At 39.5% G+C, this 19,620-nt stretch overlaps 1 protein-coding gene across 1 annotated transcript in view; it reads left to right on the forward strand.

Annotated features, from left to right (window-relative positions):
* Positions 1–19,620, forward strand: part of CDHR2 (cadherin related family member 2) — a 254,823-nt gene that overhangs the window by 171,049 nt on the left and 64,154 nt on the right. Inside the window, exons 13-15 of the mRNA XM_053719262.1 lie at positions 1,659–1,814; positions 3,731–3,895; positions 14,115–14,176. Of these exons, the coding sequence (XP_053575237.1) occupies positions 1,659–1,814; positions 3,731–3,895; positions 14,115–14,176 (383 nt within the window). The remainder of the gene's footprint in view (positions 1–1,658; positions 1,815–3,730; positions 3,896–14,114; positions 14,177–19,620) is intronic.

Genomic DNA, 19,620 nt, shown 5'->3' on the forward strand with positions numbered 1-19,620 from the left:
AGTACTGTTATAATAAGGATATCTGACTGGGGAGTGTAAGTACTGTATAATAAGGATATCTGACTGGGTAATGTGAGTACTGTATACTAAGGATATCTGACTGGGGTGTGTAAGTACTGTATAATAAGGATATCTGACTGGGTAATGTGAGTACCGTATACTAAGGATATCTGACTGGGGTGTGTAAGTACTGTATAATAAGGATATCTGACTGGGGAATGTAAGTACTGTATAGTGAGGATATCTGACTGGGGAATGTAAGTACTGTATAGTGAGGATATCTGACTGGGGAGTGTAAGTACTGTATAGTGAGGATATCTGACTGGGGAATGTAAGTACTGTATAGTGAGGATATCTGACTGGGGAATGTAAGTACTGTATAGTGAGGATATCTGACTGAGGAGTGTAAGTACTATATAGTGAGGATATCTTACTGGGGAGTGTGAGTAATGTATAGTGAGGATATCTGACTGGGTAATGTAAGTACTGTATAGTGAGGATATCTGACTGGGGAGTGTAAGTACTGTATAGTGAGGATATCTGACTGGGGATTGTAAGTACTGTATAGTGAGGATATCTGACTGGGGAATGTAAGTACTGTATAGTGAGGATATCTGACTGGGGAATGTAAGTACTGTATAGTGAGGATATCTGACTGGGGAATGTGAATACTGTATAATAAGGATATCTGACTGGGGAATGTAAGTACTGTATAGTGAGGATATCTGACTGGGGAATGTAAGTACTGTATAGTGAGGATATCTGACTGGGGAATGTAAGTACTGTATAGTGAGGATATCTGACTGAGGAGTGTAAGTACTATATAGTGAGGATATCGGACTGTGGAGTGTGAGTAATGTATAGTGAGGATATCTGACTGTGTAATGTAAGTACTGTATAGGGAGGATATCTGACTGTGTAATGTAAGTACTGTATAGTGAGGATATCTGACTGGGGAATGTAAGTACTGTATAGTGAGGATATCTGACTGGGGAATGTAAGTACTGTATAGTGAGGATATCTGACTGGGGAATGTAAGTACTGTATAGTGAGGATATCTGACTGGGTAATGTAAGTACTGTATAGTGAGGATATCTGACTGGGGAATGTAAGTACTGTATAGTGAGGATATCTGACTGGGGAATGTAAGTACTGTATAGTGAGGATATCTGACTGGGTAATGTAAGTACTGTATAGTGAGGATATCTGACTGGGGAATGTAAGTACTGTATAGTGAGGATATCTGACTGGGTAATGTAAGTACTGTATAGTGAGGATATCTGACTGGGGAATGTAAGTACTGTATAGTGAGGATATCTGACTGGGGAATGTAAGTACTGTATAGTGAGGATATCTGACTGGGGAATGCAATTTCTGTATTGTGAGGATAATTGACTGAGGAATGAGAAGTACTGTATACTGTATAATAATATCTAGTTAGGGGAGTGTAAGTAGTGATTAGTGAGGATATCTGACAGAGGACTCATGTGTCATAAGGCTGTCTGCATTTGGCAGTAGGTACTGTATAAATATGTTATATAAGTATTGTGTAAATGGATATATCAGTGGGAGAGAGTGAAAACTGTCTTATAAGATAGATATTTAATTAGTAGTGTGAGTAAGGAGTATCTAACGAAACCTTGTATCTCTGCACCCAGGATGTGAATGGAGTCTTCTATCTGTCCCTGCAAGGCCCTGACGCTAATTACTTCACTGTGTCCCCTAGTCGAGTACTGAATACAGCATCTGTGCAGATTCTGGTCAGAGATTCGTCTGCTATAGACTATGAGAAGACACCAGTAATGCACATTGAGGTATGAATATTCACAAGAATAATAGCTCAATAACATATAAACAATGCCTTCCATGTGTAAAAAACAGAAGTCACTTTCAAAAATGGAAAAACAATACAGCTCTATTTTTCTGTTTGTAAGTACGCGTTGTACTTAAGTCGGATGTCTGTAACCCGGGGGCTTAAGTCGGATGTCTGTAACCCGGGGGCTTAAGTCGGATGTCTGTAACCCGGGGGCTTAAGTCGGATGTCTGTAACCCGGAGGCTTAAGTCGGATGTCTGTAACCCGGGGGCTTAAGTCGGATGTCTGTAACCCGGGGGCTTAAGTCGGATGTCTGTAACCCGGAGGCTTAAGTCGGATGTCTGTAACCCGGAGGCTTAAGTCGGATGTCTGTAACCCGGAGGCTTAAGTCGGATGTCTGTAACCCGGGGGCTTAAGTCGGATGTCTGTAACCCGGGGGCTTAAGTCGGATGTCTGTAACCCGGGGGCTTAAGTCGGATGTCTGTAACCCGGAGGCTTAAGTCGGATGTCTGTAACCCGGGGGCTTAAGTCGGATGTCTGTAACCCGGGGGCTTAAGTCGGATGTCTGTAACCCGGGGGCTTAAGTCGGATGTCTGTAACCCGGAGGCTTAAGTCGGATGTCTGTAACCCGGGGGCTTAAGTCGGATGTCTGTAACCCGGAGGCTTAAGTCGGATGTCTGTAACCCGGGGGCTTAAGTCGGATGTCTGTAACCCGGGGGCTTAAGTCGGATGTCTGTAACCCGGGGGCTTAAGTCGGATGTCTGTAACCCGGAGGCTTAAGTCGGATGTCTGTAACCCGGGGGCTTAAGTCGGATGTCTGTAACCCGGAGGCTTAAGTCGGATGTCTGTAACCCGGGGGCTTAAGTCGGATGTCTGTAACCCGGGGGCTTAAGTCAGATGTCTGTAACCCGGGGGCTTAAGTTGGATGTCTGTAACCCGGGGGCTTAAGTCGGATGTCTGTAACCCGGGGGCTTAAGTCGGATGTCTGTAACCCGGGGGCTTAAGTCGGATGTCTGTAACCCGGGGGCTTAAGTCGGATGTCTGTAACCCGGGGGCTTAAGTCAGATGTCTGTAACCCGGGGGCTTAAGTTGGATGTCTGTAACCCGGGGGCTTAAGTCGGATGTCTGTAACCCGGGGGCTTAAGTCGGATGTCTGTAACCTGGGGGCTTAAGTCGGATGTCTGTAACCCGGGGGCTTAAGTCGGATGTCTGTAACCTGGGGGCTTAAGTCGGATGTCTGTAACCTGGGGGCTTAAGTCGGATGTCTGTAACCCGGGGGCTTAAGTCGGATGTCTGTAACCTGGGGGCTTAAGTCGGATGTCTGTAACCTGGGGGCTTAAGTCGGATGTCTGTAACCCGGGGGCTTAAGTCGGATGTCTGTAACCTGGGGGCTTAAGTCGGATGTCTGTAACCCGGGGGCTTAAGTCGGATGTCTGTAACCTGGGGGCTTAAGTCGGATGTCTGTAACCCGGGGGCTTAAGTCGGATGTCTGTAACCTGGGGGCTTAAGTCGGATGTCTGTAACCCGGGGGCTTAAGTCGGATGTCTGTAACCTGGGGGCTTAAGTCGGATGTCTGTAACCTGGGGGCTTAAGTCGGATGTCTGTAACCCGGGGGCTTAAGTCGGATGTCTGTAACCTGGGGGCTTAAGTCGGATGTCTGTAACCCGGGGGCTTAAGTCAGATGTCTGTAACCCGGGGGCTGCCTGTATACACAATTGAAAAATGAATTAAAAGAGTATGTTACATAGATTAATAACATCTGGTTATGATCCCTTGAGGTCACTCTCAAACCTTTTTAGTATTAATCTGCAGTTTTATTTCACTAGCATGTTTTACTTTTCTTCCTTGTTAGTGTTGCTTTAGTTTTATATCTTTGCATATTTGTATAACATTTCCACCTGTTCTTTCCCAATAAGATTTTGGCAAATGACACTGGCTTACACACAGACTGCTGCTCGATTGCTACAGTGACTATCAACCTCATAAATATCAATGATGAAACTCCTATATTTAACGAGACATCTTATAAGCTGACAGTGTTGGAAAACTGTCCTAATGGCACCTCCTTGGGAATTATCACGGTAAGAAAGGGGTAGGAATATAACATAACAGTATACAATGTGAACTAGAAAATGAATATTGTTATTTAACCATGTTCTGTGATAACTTTTCTCATCGGCTCACCTAGCACATGCATAAGCTGAGATATGCGCCTCATGCAGATGTCTGGTGCTTATCTGGAGCATACACAGGCACTGAAAGAACTTACTTATCATTTAAAAAAAGACTAAGTACACTTTCAGGGGTAAATTTATCATGGTGCGGACAGACATGATCCGCTATAGCAAATCATGTCACCGCACATCGATAAATAACGACAGCATACGCTGTCAGCATTTATCATTGCACCAGCATTTCTTGTGAATTGCTGGTGCAATACTGCTCCCTGCAGATTTGCGGCCAATTGGCCACTAGCAGGGGGTGTCAATCAACCCGATCGTATTCGATCAGGCTGATTGCTGTCCGCCACCTCAGAGGTGGCAGACGAGTTAAGGAGCAGCGGTCTTAGGACTGCTGCTTCTTAACTTCTGCTTCAGGCGGAACTGAAGCGGAGTCGGTCAGAAACAGCATCCGCTACTTCATAAATCGACCTCTCAGACTGTGATTTTTAGAGGTGTTGATCTCAGTGTTAAAGGAAGGCTAAAGCAGCCTTACGTTTAAAGGGACATGATACCCAATTGTTGAAGCACTTGAAAGTAATGCAGCATAGCTGTAAATAGCTGACTAGAAAATATCACCTCAACAACTGAACATCTCTATGTTAAAAAGGAAGATATTTACCTCAAAATTTCATTAAGTATTGACACCCCATTGTAAAAAGTTACTAGAGGTCCTAGGACTTGCAAGTGAGTTTGCATCTGGCATGTGCAAGCACAGTCATGATATTTCCTATGAAATCTCTTGAGATTTCAGTAAAATAGCATAGCATGACCTCAGCATTGCTGATTGGATATTTTATTTGTTTTTTTAAACTTGCAGCTGGACAGTACCTGAAGTATAACTGTTACCAGAGCACTTACTCTTGTAAGATGAAGAAATTTTGAGGTAAAAGATCTTCTTTTTTACATAGAGATGTTCAGGTGATATTTTCTTGTCAGCTCTTTATAGTTATGCTGTATAACTTTCAAGTGATTAAGCAAATGGGTATTATGTCCCTTTAGCACACTTTCAGCTAGATTACGAGTTTTGCGGTATGAGTGAGAAAGCAGCATTAAGGCTCATAACGCTGCTTTTTCACTCCCGCTGGTATTACGAGTCTTGCAGGTTTAGGGGCACCGCACACTTTTTTGGCCATACCGCAAATTAACTTACGCAATTTGCGTAAAGTCTTTTTTCAATGGGACTTCCATAGCGCCGGTATTACAAGCTTTTTCTGGGAGGCCAAAAGGTTAGCTGTACAGCCTATCCCGCAAGATTCGTAATGCAATCTAAAGTCAGTAGTTATGAGTTTTATGCTACAAAGCTATAGCATAAAACTCATAACTAAAGTGTTAAAAAGTACACTAACACCCATAAACTACCTATTAACCCCTAAACCGAGGCCCTCCCACATCACAAACACTAAAATAAAATTATTAACCCCTAATCTGCCACTCCCGACATCGCCGCCACTATAATAAACATATTAACCCCTAAACCGCCGCACTCCCGCCTCGCAAACACTAGTTGAATATTATTAACCCCTAATCTGCCGCCCCTAACATCGCCACCACCTACCTACATTTATTAATCCCTAATCTGCCGCCCCAACGTCGCCGCCACTATACTAAATTTATTAACCCCTAACCCTAACACCCCCTAACTTAAATATAATTAAAATAAATCTAAATAAAAATTACTTTCTTTACCTAAATAATTCCTATTTAAAACTAAATACTTAGCTGTAAAATAAAGCCTAAGCTAGCTACAATATAACTAATAGTTACATTGTATTTAGCTTAGGGTTTATTTTTACTTTACAGGCAAGTTTGTATTTAATTTAACTAGGTAAAATAGTTTGTAAATAGTTATTAACTATTTACTAACTACCTAGCTAAAATAAATACAAATTTACCTGTAAAATAAAATCTAACCTGTTTTACACTAACACCTAACCTTACACTATAATTAAATAAATTACCTAAATTTAATAAAATTACCTAAATTACAAAAAAAACTAACACTAAATTACACAAAATAAAAAAAGAAATGATCAGATATTTAAACTAATTAAACCTAATCTAATAGCCCTATCAAAATAAAAAAGCCCCCCAAAATAAAAAAAAACCCACCCACACAACCAACCCCCTAAATAAAATCCTAACTAAAAAATCCTAAAATCCCCATTGCCCTGAAAAGGGCATTTGGATGGTCATTGCCCTTAAAAGGGCATTTAACTCTTTTTCTATTGCCCACACCCTAATCTAAAACTAAAACCCACCCAATAAACCCTTAAAAAAAACCTAACTCTAACCCCTGAAGATCCACTTACAGTTTTGAAGACCGGACATCCATCCTCAACGAAGCCGGGAGAAGTCCTCAGCGAAGCGTCAATAAGTCCTCAACAAAGCCAGGAGAAGTCTTCATCCAAGCCGGCAGAAGTGGTCCTCCAGATGGGCAGAAGTCTTCATCCAGATGGCATCTTCTATCTTCATCCATCCGGCGAGGAACGGGTCCATCTTCAAGACATCCGCCCCTTGAATTCCGATTGGCTGATAGAATTCTATCAGCTTATCGGAATTAAAGGTGAAAAAATCCTATTGGCTAATGCAATTAGCCAATATGATTGAGCTTCAATCCTATTGGCTGATCCAATCAGCCTATAGGATTGAGCTTGCATTCTATTGGCTGATTGGAACAGCCAATAGAATTCAAGCTCAATCCTATTGGCTGATTGGATCAGTCAATAGGATTGAAGCTCAATCCTATTGGCTGATTGCATTAGCCAATAGGATTTTTTCACCTTTAATTCCGATTGGCTGATAGAATTCTATCAGCCAATCGGAATTCAAGGGACGCCATCTTGGATGACGTCATTTAAAGGAACCTTCATTTGTCGTTAGTCGTCGGAAGAAGAGGATACTCCGCGCCGCATGTCTTGAAGATGGACTCGCTCCACGCCACATGGATGAAGATAGAAGATGTCGTCTGGATGAAGACTTCTGCCGGCTTCTTTGAGAACTTCTTGCCGCTTTGCTGAGGACTTCTCCCGGCTTAGGGTTATTTTACAGGTAAGTATTTAGTTTTAAATAGGAATTATTTAGGTAATGATAGTAATTTTTATTTAGATTTATTTTAATTATATTTAAGTTAGGGGGTGTTAGGGTTAGGGTTAGACATAGGTTTAGGGGTTAATAAATTTAGTATAGTGGCGGCGACATTGGGGGAGGCAGATTAGGGGTTAATAATATTTAACTATTGTTTATGATGTGGGAGTGCGGCGGTTTAGGGGTTAATATGTTTATTATAGTGGCGGCGATGTCCGGAACAGCAGATTAGGGGTTAATAAGTATAATGTAGGTGTCGGCGATGTCGGGGCAGCAGATTAGGGGTTAATAAGTGCAAGATTAGGGGTGTTTAGACTCGGGGTTCATGTTAGGGTGATAGGTGTAAACATAAATTTAGTTTCCCCATCAGAATCAATGGGGCTTCGTTACGGAGCTTTACGCTGCTTTTTTGCAGATGTTAGACTTTTTTTCAGCCGACTCTCCCCATTGATGTCTATGGGGAAATCGTGCATGAGCACGTAAAACCAACTCACTGCAGCTTTCAGCAGCGCTGGTATTGGAGTGCGGTATCGAGCTCAATTTTGCTCTACGCTCACTTCTTGCCTGTTAACGCCGGGTTTATGAAAACCTGTAATACCAGCGCTGTAGGGAAGTGAGCGATGACAATAACGTGCAAGTTATTACCGCACCCCTCATACCGCAAAACTCGTAATCTAGCCGATAGAATTTAACATGTATTGCAATAGTATGCAGGGTAGTATAGCTCCACTCTTCTCTTGACTTTAAAAGGACACTCAAGTCAAAATTAAACTTTCGTGATTCAGATAGAGCATGCAATTTTAAACAACTTTCCAATTTACTTCCATTAATAAAGTGTATATTTAAATGTTTGGTATCACCGGCTACTACTGAGCATGTGCAAGAATTCACAGAATATACATATATGCATCTGTGATTGGCTGATGGCTGTCACATAATACAGGAGGAGTGGAAATAGACATAACTTTGAAATTTGTCAGAAAAAAAATCTACTACTCATTTGAAGCTCAGAGTTAGCGGCCGATTTATCAAATATATTTCTGACATGATCCGCTCAGCGGATCATGTCTGACAGACATCGTTGAATGCCGACAGCATACGCTGCCGGCATTTAGCATTGCACCAGCAGTTCTTGTGAACTGCTTGTGCAATGCTGCCCCCTGCAGATTCGTGGCTAATCGGCCGCTAGCAGGGGATGTCAATCAACCTGATCGAATGAGAGCGGGCGGATTGATGTGTGCAGCCTCAGAGGCGGCAGACCAGTTAAGGAGCAGCGGTCTTAAGATCGCTGCTTCTTAACTGCTGTTTCCGGTGAGCCTAAAGGCTGGTGCAGAAACAGGGGCATCAGGGGCCATTCGGCCCTTGATAAATCGGCCCCTAAGTGTTATTGCATTGTCTTGTTATCATTCATTTGTTGCTTATTCAAATCTACTGTATTTACTGATCCTTTAATGGCTCTTTAACTTTTTGAATTGTCCAGCTGAGATACTTGTAATGTTCACTGAAACACGTCGGGTTGCTCTCGTATTATGAGTTGAAAGTAAACTTTTTTGTTCTTGCCTGCTAATCCGATGCGCGTAAAACCTAGAATATTGCGCACGCTATAACCTATTCCCACATAGAAGTCAATGGAGCAAAACATTTTTAAAAAATCCAACACATTTGTTGAAATGTGGTCAAGATAGCATGCGAGCGATAAGTGTTATTTTTTTTAAAAATCTGCGCTCTCCATTGAAGTCTATGGGGAGAAGAAGTTAGTGAGGTCACGATATCCGAAGTCCTGAAGTTAGCATGCTTCAGGTTTCACTCGCGCTCAAACATTTTTCTTTCAACTTGTAATACGCTCGCTAACCCCGCTAACTTACGTTTAAAGGGACATGATACCCAATTGTTGAAGCACTTGAAAGTAATGCAGCATAGCTGTAAATAGCTGACTAGAGAATATCACCTCAACAACTGAACATCTCTATGTTAAAAAGGAAGATATTTACCTCAAAATTTCATTAAGTATTGACACCCCATTGTAAAGAGTTACTAGAGGTCCTAGGACTTGCAAGTGAGTTTGCATCTGGCATGTGCAAGCACAGTCATGATATTTCCTATGAAATCTCTTGAGATTTCAGTAAAATAGCATAGCATGACCTCAGCATTGCTGATTGGATATTTTATTTGTTTTTTTAAACTTGCAGCTGGACAGTACCTGAAGTATAACTGTTACCAGAGCACTTACTCTTGTAAGATGAAGAAATTTTGAGGTAAAAGATCTTCTTTTTTACATAGAGATGTTCAGGTGATATTTTCTTGTCAGCTCTTTATAGTTATGCTGTATAACTTTCAAGTGATTAAGCAAATGGGTATTATGTCCCTTTAGCACACTTTCAGATAGATTACGAGTTTTGTGGTATGAGTGAGAAAGCAGCATTAAGGCTCATAACGCTGCTTTTTCACTCCCGCTGGTATTACGAGTCTTGCAGGTTTAGGGGCACCGCAAACTTTTTTGGCCATACCGCAAATTAACTTACGCAATTTGCGTAAAGTCTTTTTTCAATGGGACTTCCATAGCGCCGGTATTACAAGCTTTTTCTGGGAGGCCAAAAGGTGAGCGGTACAGCCTATCCCGCAAGATTCGTAATGCAATCTAAAGTCAGTAGTTATGAGTTTTACGCTACAAAGCTATAGCATAAAACTCATAACTAAAGTGTTAAAAAGTACACCCATAAACTACCTATTAACCCCTAAACCGAGGCCCTCCCGCATCACAAACACTAAAATAAAATTATTAACCCCTAATCTGCCACTCCCGACATCGCCGCCACTATAATAAACATATTACCCCTAAACCGCCGCACTCCCGCCTCGCAAACACTAGTTGAATATTATTAACCCCTAATCTGCCGCCCCTAACATCGCCACCACCTACCTACATTTATTAACCCCTAATCTGCCGCCCCAACGTCGCCGCCACTATACTAAAGTTATTAACCCCTAACCCTAACACCCCCTAACTTAAATATAATTAAAATAAATCTAAATAAAAATTACTTTCTTTACCAAAATAATTCCTATTTAAAACTAAATACTTAGCTGTAAAATAAACCCTAAGCTAGCTACAATATAACTAATAGTTACATTGTATTTAGCTTAGGGTTTATTTTTATTTTACAGGCAAGTTTGTATTTAATTTAGGTAAAATAGTTAGTAAATAGTTATTAACTATTTACCAACTACCTAGCTAAAATAAATACAAATTTACCTGTAAAATAAAATCTAACCTGTTTTACACTAACACCTAACCTTACACTACAATTAAATAAATTACCTAAATTAAATAGAATTACCTAAATTACAAAAAAAACTAACACTAAATTACACAAAATAAAAAAAGAAATGATCAGATATTTAAACTAATTACACCTAATCTAATAGCCCTATCAAAATAAAAAAGCCCCCCAAAATAAAAAAAAACCCTAGCCTAAACTAAACTACCAATAACCCTTAAAAGGGCCTTTTGCGGGGCATTGCCCCAAATAAATCAGCTCTTTTACCTGTAAAAAAATACAAACACCCCCCTAACAGTAAAACCCACCACCCACACAACCAACCCCCTAAATAAAATCCTAACTAAAAAATCCTAAAATCCCCATTGCCCTGAAAAGGGCATTTGGATGGTCATTGCCCTTAAAAGGGCATTTAGCTCTTTTTCTATTGCCCACACCCTAATCTAAAACTAAAACCCACCCAATAAACCCTTAAAAAACCCTAACTCTAACCCCTGAAGATCCACTTACAGTTTTGAAGACCGGACATCCATCCTCACGAAGCCGGGAGAAGTCCTCAGCGAAGCGTCAATAAGTCCTCAACAAAGCCAGGAGAAGTCTTCATCCAAGCCGGCAGAAGTGGTCCTCCAGACGGGCAGAAGTCTTCATCCAGATGGCATCTTCTATCTTCATCCATCCGGCGAGGAATGGGTCCATCTTCAAGACATCCGCCCCTTGAATTCCGATTGGCTGATAGAATTCTATCAGCTTATCGGAATTAAAGGTGAAAAAATCCTATTGGCTGATGCAATTAGCCAATATGATTGAGCTTCAATCCTATTGGCTGATCCAATCAGCCTATAGGATTGAGCTTGCATTCTATTGGCTGATTGGAACAGCCAATAGAATTCAAGCTCAATCCTATTGGCTGATTGGATCAGTCAATAGGATTGAAGCTCAATCCTATTGGCTGATTGCATTAGCCAATAGGATTTTTTCACCTTTAATTCCGATTGGCTGATAGAATTCTATCAGCCAATCGGAATTCAAGGGACGCCATCTTGGATGACGTCATTTAAAGGAACCTTCATTTGTCGTTAGTCGTCGGAAGAAGAGGATGCTCCGCGCCGCATGTCTTGAAGATGGACTCGCTCCACGCCACATGGATAAGGATAGAAGATGTCGTCTGGATGAAGACTTCTGCCGGCTTCTTTGAGAACTTCTTGCCGCTTCGCTGAGGACTTCTCCCGGCTTAGGGTTATTTTACAGGTAAGTATTTAGTTTCAAATAGGAATTATTTAGGTAATGATAGTAATTTTTATTTAGATTTATTTTAATTATATTTAAGTTAGGGGGTGTTAGGGTTAGACATAGGTTTAGGGGTTAATAAATTTCTTATAGTGGCGGCGACATTGGGGGCGGCAGATTAGGGGTTAATAATATTTAACTATTGTTTATGATGTGGGAGTGCGGCGGTTTAGGGGTTAATATGTTTATTATAGTGGCGGCGATGTCCGGAGCAGCAGATTAGGGGTTAATAAGTATAATGTAGGTGTCGGCGATGTCGGGGCAGCAGATTAGGGGTTAATAAGTGCAAGATTAGGGGTGTTTAGACTCGGGGTTAATGTTAGGGTGATAGGTGTAAACATAAATTTAGTTTCCCCATAGGAATCAATGGGGCTGCGTTACGGAGCTTTACACTGCTTTTTTGCAGATGTTAGACTTTTTTTCAGCCGACTCTCCCCATTGATGTCTATGGGGAAATCGTGTATGAGCACGTAAAACCAACTCACTGCGGCTTTCAGCAGCGCTGGTATTGGAGTGCGGTATGGAGCTCAATTTTGCTCTACGCTCACTTCTTGCCTGTTAACGCCGGGTTTATGAAAACCTGTAATATATATACATATATGCATCTGTGATTGGCTGATGGCTGTCACATAATACAGGAGGAGTGGAAATAGACATAACTTTGAAATTTGTCAGAAAAAAAATCTACTACTCATTTGAAGTTCAGAGTTAGGGGCAGATTTATCAAATATATTTCTGACATGATCCGCTCAGCGGATCATGTCTGACAGACATCGTTGAATGCCGACAGCATACGCTGCCGGCATTTAGCATTGCACCAGCAGTTCTTGTGAACTGCTTGTGCAATGCTGCCCCCTGCAGATTCGTGGCTAATCGGCCGCTAGCAGGGGATGTCAATCAACCTGATCGAATGAGAGCGGGCGGATTGATGTCTGCAGCCTCAGAGGCGGCAGACCAGTTAAGGAGCAGCGGTCTTAAGATCGCTGCTTCTTAATTGCTGTTTCCGGTGAGCCTAAAGGCTGGTGCAGAAACAGGGGCATCAGGGGCCATTCGGCCCTTGATAAATCGGCCCCTAAATGTTATTGCATTGTCTTGTTATCATACATTTGTTGCTTATTCAAATCTACTGTATTTACTGATCCTTTAATGGCTCTTTAACTTTTTGAATTGGCCAGCTGAGATACTTGTAATGTTCACTGAAACACGTCGGGTTGCTCTCGTATTATGAGTTGAAAGTAAACTTTTTGTTCTCGCCTGCTAATCCGATGCGCGTAAAACCTAGAATATTGCGCACGCTATAACCTATTCCCACATAGAAGTCAATGGAGCAAAAAAAATTTAAAAATCCAACACATTTGTTGAAATGTGGTCAAGATAGCACGCGAGCGATAAGTGTTATTTTTTAAAAATTTGCGCTCTCCATTGAAGTCTATGGGGAGAAGAAGTTAGTGAGGTCACGATATCCGAAGTCCTGAAGTTAGCATGCTTCAGGTTTCACTCGCGCTCAAACATTTTTCTTTCAACTTGTAATACGCTCGCTAACCCCATCTACATTATAGGTTACTTCTGATGGTGTTTTTTTGTGAGCGAAAATATTGCATCACTTGTAATCTGGCCCAATATATCTATATCTGTATATATTCATATAGATATTTAAGTATTTATAACTCACTTTGGGGCTAGCGCAGTTAGTCTAAAGCGGTGTTGGATTATCTCACTAGTGATAACTGTTAGGTTTATTTAACAGAGCGCCCCATAGACGTCTATGGGGAGAAGAAGTTAGCGTAGTCGTGGTATCCGAAGTCCTGAAGTTAGCGTGCATCAGACTTTTGCTCACATGCTAACTTATTGCTTTCAACTTGTAATACAAGCGATAACCCTGCCACGTTATAAATTTACTTTGAGCGTACTTAGTGAGAAAGCAAAAAATTTATTTTGCACGCCACTTGTATTCTGACCCTAAATACATTTATATTATTTTTAGTATTTCACTTACATTCCAGTACTCATGTGTTTACATTTGTGCAACAACTCTCTTCCTGCAGTGAAACCTAGGTTTCAGAATGGTATCTCCCATAATTAGAGAGAGATTCAAGAAATGTAATTAATGTTCAATGTCCACATTATTGATTCTGTAGTTATAAATTGAGATCTAAGTTACAATTTCCATTTTTTTGTATAAGCTATACCTGGGAAATATTGATATATACATTGTATCTGATGCCTTATATTTTCTGTCTGTTTACACTTGTGTGTTACATGTTTAATAGTAAACTGGAAAATAATTTAACTATGTCTGAAGCAATAACATTAATAGCATTAGGGAGTTTAGTCTCTTCTGTATATCTATCATACAATAGGTAAATAGGATATGAACTTAAGCCTGTTATAAATAGTTCTTCAGGGTGATAAATGTTGCTTTTTTCTAGGCAACGGATAAGGATGCTGGAGAGTTTGGCATAGTTACTTATCGGCTGCTTCCAGAATCCATGTAAGTACTGAAAATATGCTACTGTGTGCCGGTAGAAGTATATATACCTCATACTGTATGGCATATAACTACACATTAGTTTGCAAGTAGTCAGGGTTTTTAAGGAAACATAAAAGTGGAAAATGAAATGTGTTACAACATTTTATTTTTACACTGTTACTTGCATATAACTGTGTGTTTAACTCCTGCAAAATGATTAAACACATAGCTAAAGTCAACTCCAGAGTAGCCATGCACTAATGGGACCTAGCTGAACACATCAGGTGAACCAATGACACAAGAGAAGTGTGCATAGCCCTAATCACAATATATCCTAAATGGCAGCAATGCACCATTTGGAGCTAAGTACTAAGGTAACCAGATGTCCCGATTTTTCCGGAACAGTCTTGATTTTGGGAAATCTGTCCCAAATTTTTCAAAGGACAATTCGGGGTACTGATTTTTGCTTCAGTGTCCCAAATTGTCACAAGTCCCCTCCCCCACAGCATGAGCGTACCAGTAACATTCAAGGAGGAACCGGCAAGAGATCCCAGCAGCCACTGATGTTATCAAAGGCAGAGCAGGTAGGAGAGATCTATTGTTGCTTGTGTTTCCAGATGACAGACAGTTTGTAGGCCAGACTTGTCTATCTGCCTGCTATGCATTTTGCAAGACACTTTTGAAACCTCCTAACCTGCTCCCTGCCTGATGCCAAGGAGACCAGATATTGGAATAGCAGGCTGTTGACTCCCTACAGCTTAGGGATTCCAATTATTTTTCATATTTCTAGTCTGGCTAAATTTAGAAATATAAATATAATTATCATAGGGGTTACTTAAGACTTCATATATATTTTTTAAATATTTCTAAGTGCTTTTGGGAATATATCTCTGGCACCTGACATAGGGGTTAATACAAGACTTATTTAATATATCTTATTGTCTTTGGGAATACAGTATATTTCTGGCTCCTACCATAGGGGTTAAATAGTGAATCATAATACTAAATGCCTTTGGCGTTATTTTTTCTTGCTCCTAGCATAGGGGTTATATATATAAATATACCATAGGGGTTATATATAAATATACCATAGGGGTTATATATAAATATACCATAGGGGTTATATATAAATATACCATAGGGGTTATATATAAATATACCATAGGGGTTATATATAAATATACCATAGGGGTTATATATAAATATACCATAGGGGTTATATATAAATATACCATAGGGGTTATATATAAATATACCATAGGGGTTATATATAAATATACCATAGGGGTTATATATAAATATACCATAGGGGTTATATATAAATATACCATAGGGGTTATATATAAATATACCATAGGGGTTAAATAGTGAATCATAATACTAAATGCCTTTGGTGTTATATTTCTGGACTTCATAATTTTTTAATTTTTTAATCCAATTGCTTTTTAGAATATTTTTCTGGCTCCTAGCATAGGGGTTATATATAAATATACCATAGGGGTTAATAATTATAAATATAAAGATTTCATATGGGTCTGTTTTTAAAAGGATTTGCACACCTTAGTACCATAGTGAGAGTCCAATGGTCAAGGTTACAAGTCGCGCATTCTGTCTTTCCCGTTATATGGTCTTTTCGCAATCAATGTTCATTGCCCTGACATTACAAGTCTTGAAATATCGTGATCGCGCGTGCACATTCGCCTTTTTTTAAAAAAAAAAAAATATTGCACACAAAAGTTATAAAATATGCAATCTCGGGTGTTAGAAAGAAAGCTGATGCAAGTATTTTACATTGACATACAGTACACACACATACATAGAGAAACATGGATTTATGTATATACAGATAAGTTTAGCTAGGGAGATAATGAAAAGATTTTACATTATAATTTTATGCACATTAAACAATATCTCAGAGGGATTTTCAAAGAGATATTCGCATATAGATCTCGAGATGTATAGACATATATATATATTCATATACATTTCTTGCAATAAATTGATATATCAATCCAACAATCATCACATATATAGAGAAATATTTATTTAAAATAATTACAACATATTCTGTTGTGAAAATAATTTTGCCATATGAAATATTCGCATTTTCATGTACACTTTTCGAGGAGAATACGTCATGGGCTTTGCGCAACTGATTAGGGTTTTAGTGTGTTTTTTTTTTCTATTTGCCATTGACTTCTTCGGGGAATACGAGATTGTGCATGCGATTTGGCTTTTTGGATTACGCAGATTAACGCGCATGAAAAGTAAGTTATTTTGAAACTTGTAATAGCTGCGCAATCTTTGTTGTTGTAATCTTGCCCAAAGAGCGTAGTGTCACACTAATAATAAAACTAATCTTAACACTAATAATAAATAGAGGAAAACAACCATTGAAGATTAAAACATCACAACAATAATTAGCTGACTAAGGGCCAGATTACATGTGGAGCACTAAATGTCGCTTTGAGAAATGTGTGCTGGTGTTACAAGTTGACAGCAATGCGAACTGCTAGGAAGCATTGCGCCCACAAGAGAGCGCTTCCATAGGCTCCTCACGCAGCGAAGGGAGTAAATAGTGTAGTGATGGCAGCAAAGTGTAAATATATATGTATCTGATTATATACATATATATTTATGTGTTAATATTTGTAAATACACATATTAACACATTAATATATATGTATATAAGCATATGCATATATATTTACAGGGAACACACAGTTTCCATAGACCACAATGTAAAAGGCACTTTTTAGTGCTGTGTTTTTTTTTCTAACATCCCACACCCGCCATTTTAAGCCGCCAAAAACTGCCTGGTGCAGTTATTTTATTAAAAGATAAAAATGCTACAATTTTTATTTATTAATAAAATACACACCACTGTATTTTGGGGGACTTGTAATGGCTGATTATTTATCACGCGCCTGCAAACGAGCAAATTGGCCCGTTTTTGGGCACTTGATAAATTAGCCTTCACTTGTAATCTAGCCCTAAACATATTAATTAATTAAAGGGATGGTGGCAATTAAGTCCCTAATTCATTTAAGTGAGAATAACACCAGGCCCTCAACTGAAATCTGCAGTGGAGCCCAATGAACCTCTCAAAGCAATATTCAGCAGGGTTTTGCAGGGAGTTCTTATTTCCTGCCTACTTGAGAAGAGCACCCTAGTCACCCACCTAGGGCATCAGTCTCTTCTCATCAGCCTGGCCATCACTCCACTCTATTTGTTTGCCTAAGGGGAAAGGGGTCAAGACCTACGGCTACCATAGTGTAACACAAAGACTCTAACCCATAAGGGACCCCTGATCCGCTAGGCTGCACAAACCAGGTCACAAACCATAACTAAACTGAATCTACACTTCCCATCCTTCTGTGCCTTAACCCTTAAGTCTGCTCCTAGATCATTAAGGGCCTACACTATCCACATTTGAACGTACAAAAACAGAAGCTATTATTTTGAAAGGGTTTGCTCCTCATGCTTTATATCTGTTGCACTGTGATTTATAAAAATATACATTTATTTCTGTTTTGACTGACACATCCAGTCATAAAAAGCTCAAGATTTTTCCTGCGCTTGTCAGGTATTTTTCAAAACTGGAGTAAAAGTTAAAATACTAGAACTAAAATCCTTGCCTTGTGAAACATCTGATATTTTGTTATTCTGTTATTTTGAGTGACTGCCTTACAAAAATAAATAGTCTAGTAGGAAAGTTGTTGGACTGTGTGCAGATAACACAAATTCTGATTTTGTAGGTTCAGAAAGGAAAGGCCAAAACAATGTTTTCTTCAAGCTGCAGATAATCCTTGGCCATGGTCTGATAGGAAATAGGTGTGTAGGCCACTTCATCCACAACACTTGTTCAAGCAGCTACTGATATTTTGCCTATTGATATGATCACCTCCAAAATATTTTTATACTTTAAATCTTACACACTCAAAGCTGAAACTCTAAAGGAGTTTTGTGACTATGTAGAAACAGAGTTTCAGATTATGGTAGTTTATGCTCAAATGAGGTGGCTTTCACTACTGCCTGAAAAAAAAGAGTTCTTAAAATGTTCATTCCTCTAAAATCCTATTTGCAATCTCAGGATCATATTAAGTGTCATATTAAGTGATACAATCTAGACCCTTGTATGCACCTTCTGCTTAGTGATCCCCAGAAAAAATAATAGAGGATATAACACACTGCACATAGGAATGACAGTCTGTAGTGTGGGCATGTATCGCCTAATTGTCAAGGAGATGAAAAATGCTTATTATACAAAATGTATTTTATCACTTAATATGACATTTTACTGCATTTAGCATCACTAGTTTTTAAGTTTTAAGAGCAGGGCTCACAGGGGAGATCTTACAGTACATGTTTTGAGGATCCATTGTAATACTTGTGGGCGGGGCTAAACTTACCATTCGGCCAACCGAAAATTTGAAAGTAAATGGGTGCACTCGAGAGCAAACAGAATTTGCGCTTGTTGGATTAGTGCAACTGAAGACCAAACATAAAGTGCAAGGGGTAAAAAAAAAATCTGCACAAAACACAACATAAATAAATTTAAAGTGTCACACTGATATATACATATATACAGTTTCTGATAAAATGTATTTACTTAAATATTAATAAAAACGTTTTACAAGGGTTAAAATGTTTTTGTTTATATATATATATATATATATATATATATATATATGTGTATGTATATATATATATATATATATATATATATATATATACAGTATCCCACAAAAGTGAGTACACCCCTCAGATTTTTGTAAATATTTTATTAAATCTTTTCATGTGACAACACTGAAGAAATGACACTTTGCTACAATGTAAAGTAGTGAGTGTACAGCCTGTATAACAGTGTAAATTTGCTGTCCCCTCAAAATAACTCAACACACAGCCATTAATGTCTAAACCGTTGGCAACAAAAGTGAGTACACCCCTAAGTGCAAATGTCCAAATTGGGCACAATTAGCCATTTTCCCTCTCCGGTGTCATGTGACTCGTTAGTGTTACAAGGTCTCAGGTGTGAATGGGAAACAGGTGTGTCAAATTTGGTGTTATCGCTCTCAGACTCTCTCATACTGGTCACTGGAAGTTCAACATGGCACCTCATGGCAAAGAACTCTCTGAGGCTTTGAAAAAAATAATTGTTGCTCTACATAAAGATGGCCTAGGCTATAAGAAGATTGTCAAGACCCTGAAACTGAGCTGCAACACGGTGGGCAAGACAATACAGCGGTTTCACAGGACTGGTGCCACTCAGAACAGGCCTCGCCATGGTTGACCAAAGAAGTTGAGTGCACGTGCTCAGCATCTTATCCAGAGGTTGTCTTTGGGAAATAGACATATGAGTGCTGCCAGCATTGCTTCAGAAGTTGAAGGGGTGAGGGGTCATCCTGTCAGTGCTCAGACCATATGCAGTACTCTGCATCAAATTGGTCTGCATGGCTGTCGTC

The sequence above is a fragment of the Bombina bombina genome, chromosome 6, assembly GCF_027579735.1.
Source record: "Bombina bombina isolate aBomBom1 chromosome 6, aBomBom1.pri, whole genome shotgun sequence".
Classification (NCBI taxonomy): Eukaryota; Metazoa; Chordata; class Amphibia; order Anura; family Bombinatoridae; genus Bombina; species Bombina bombina.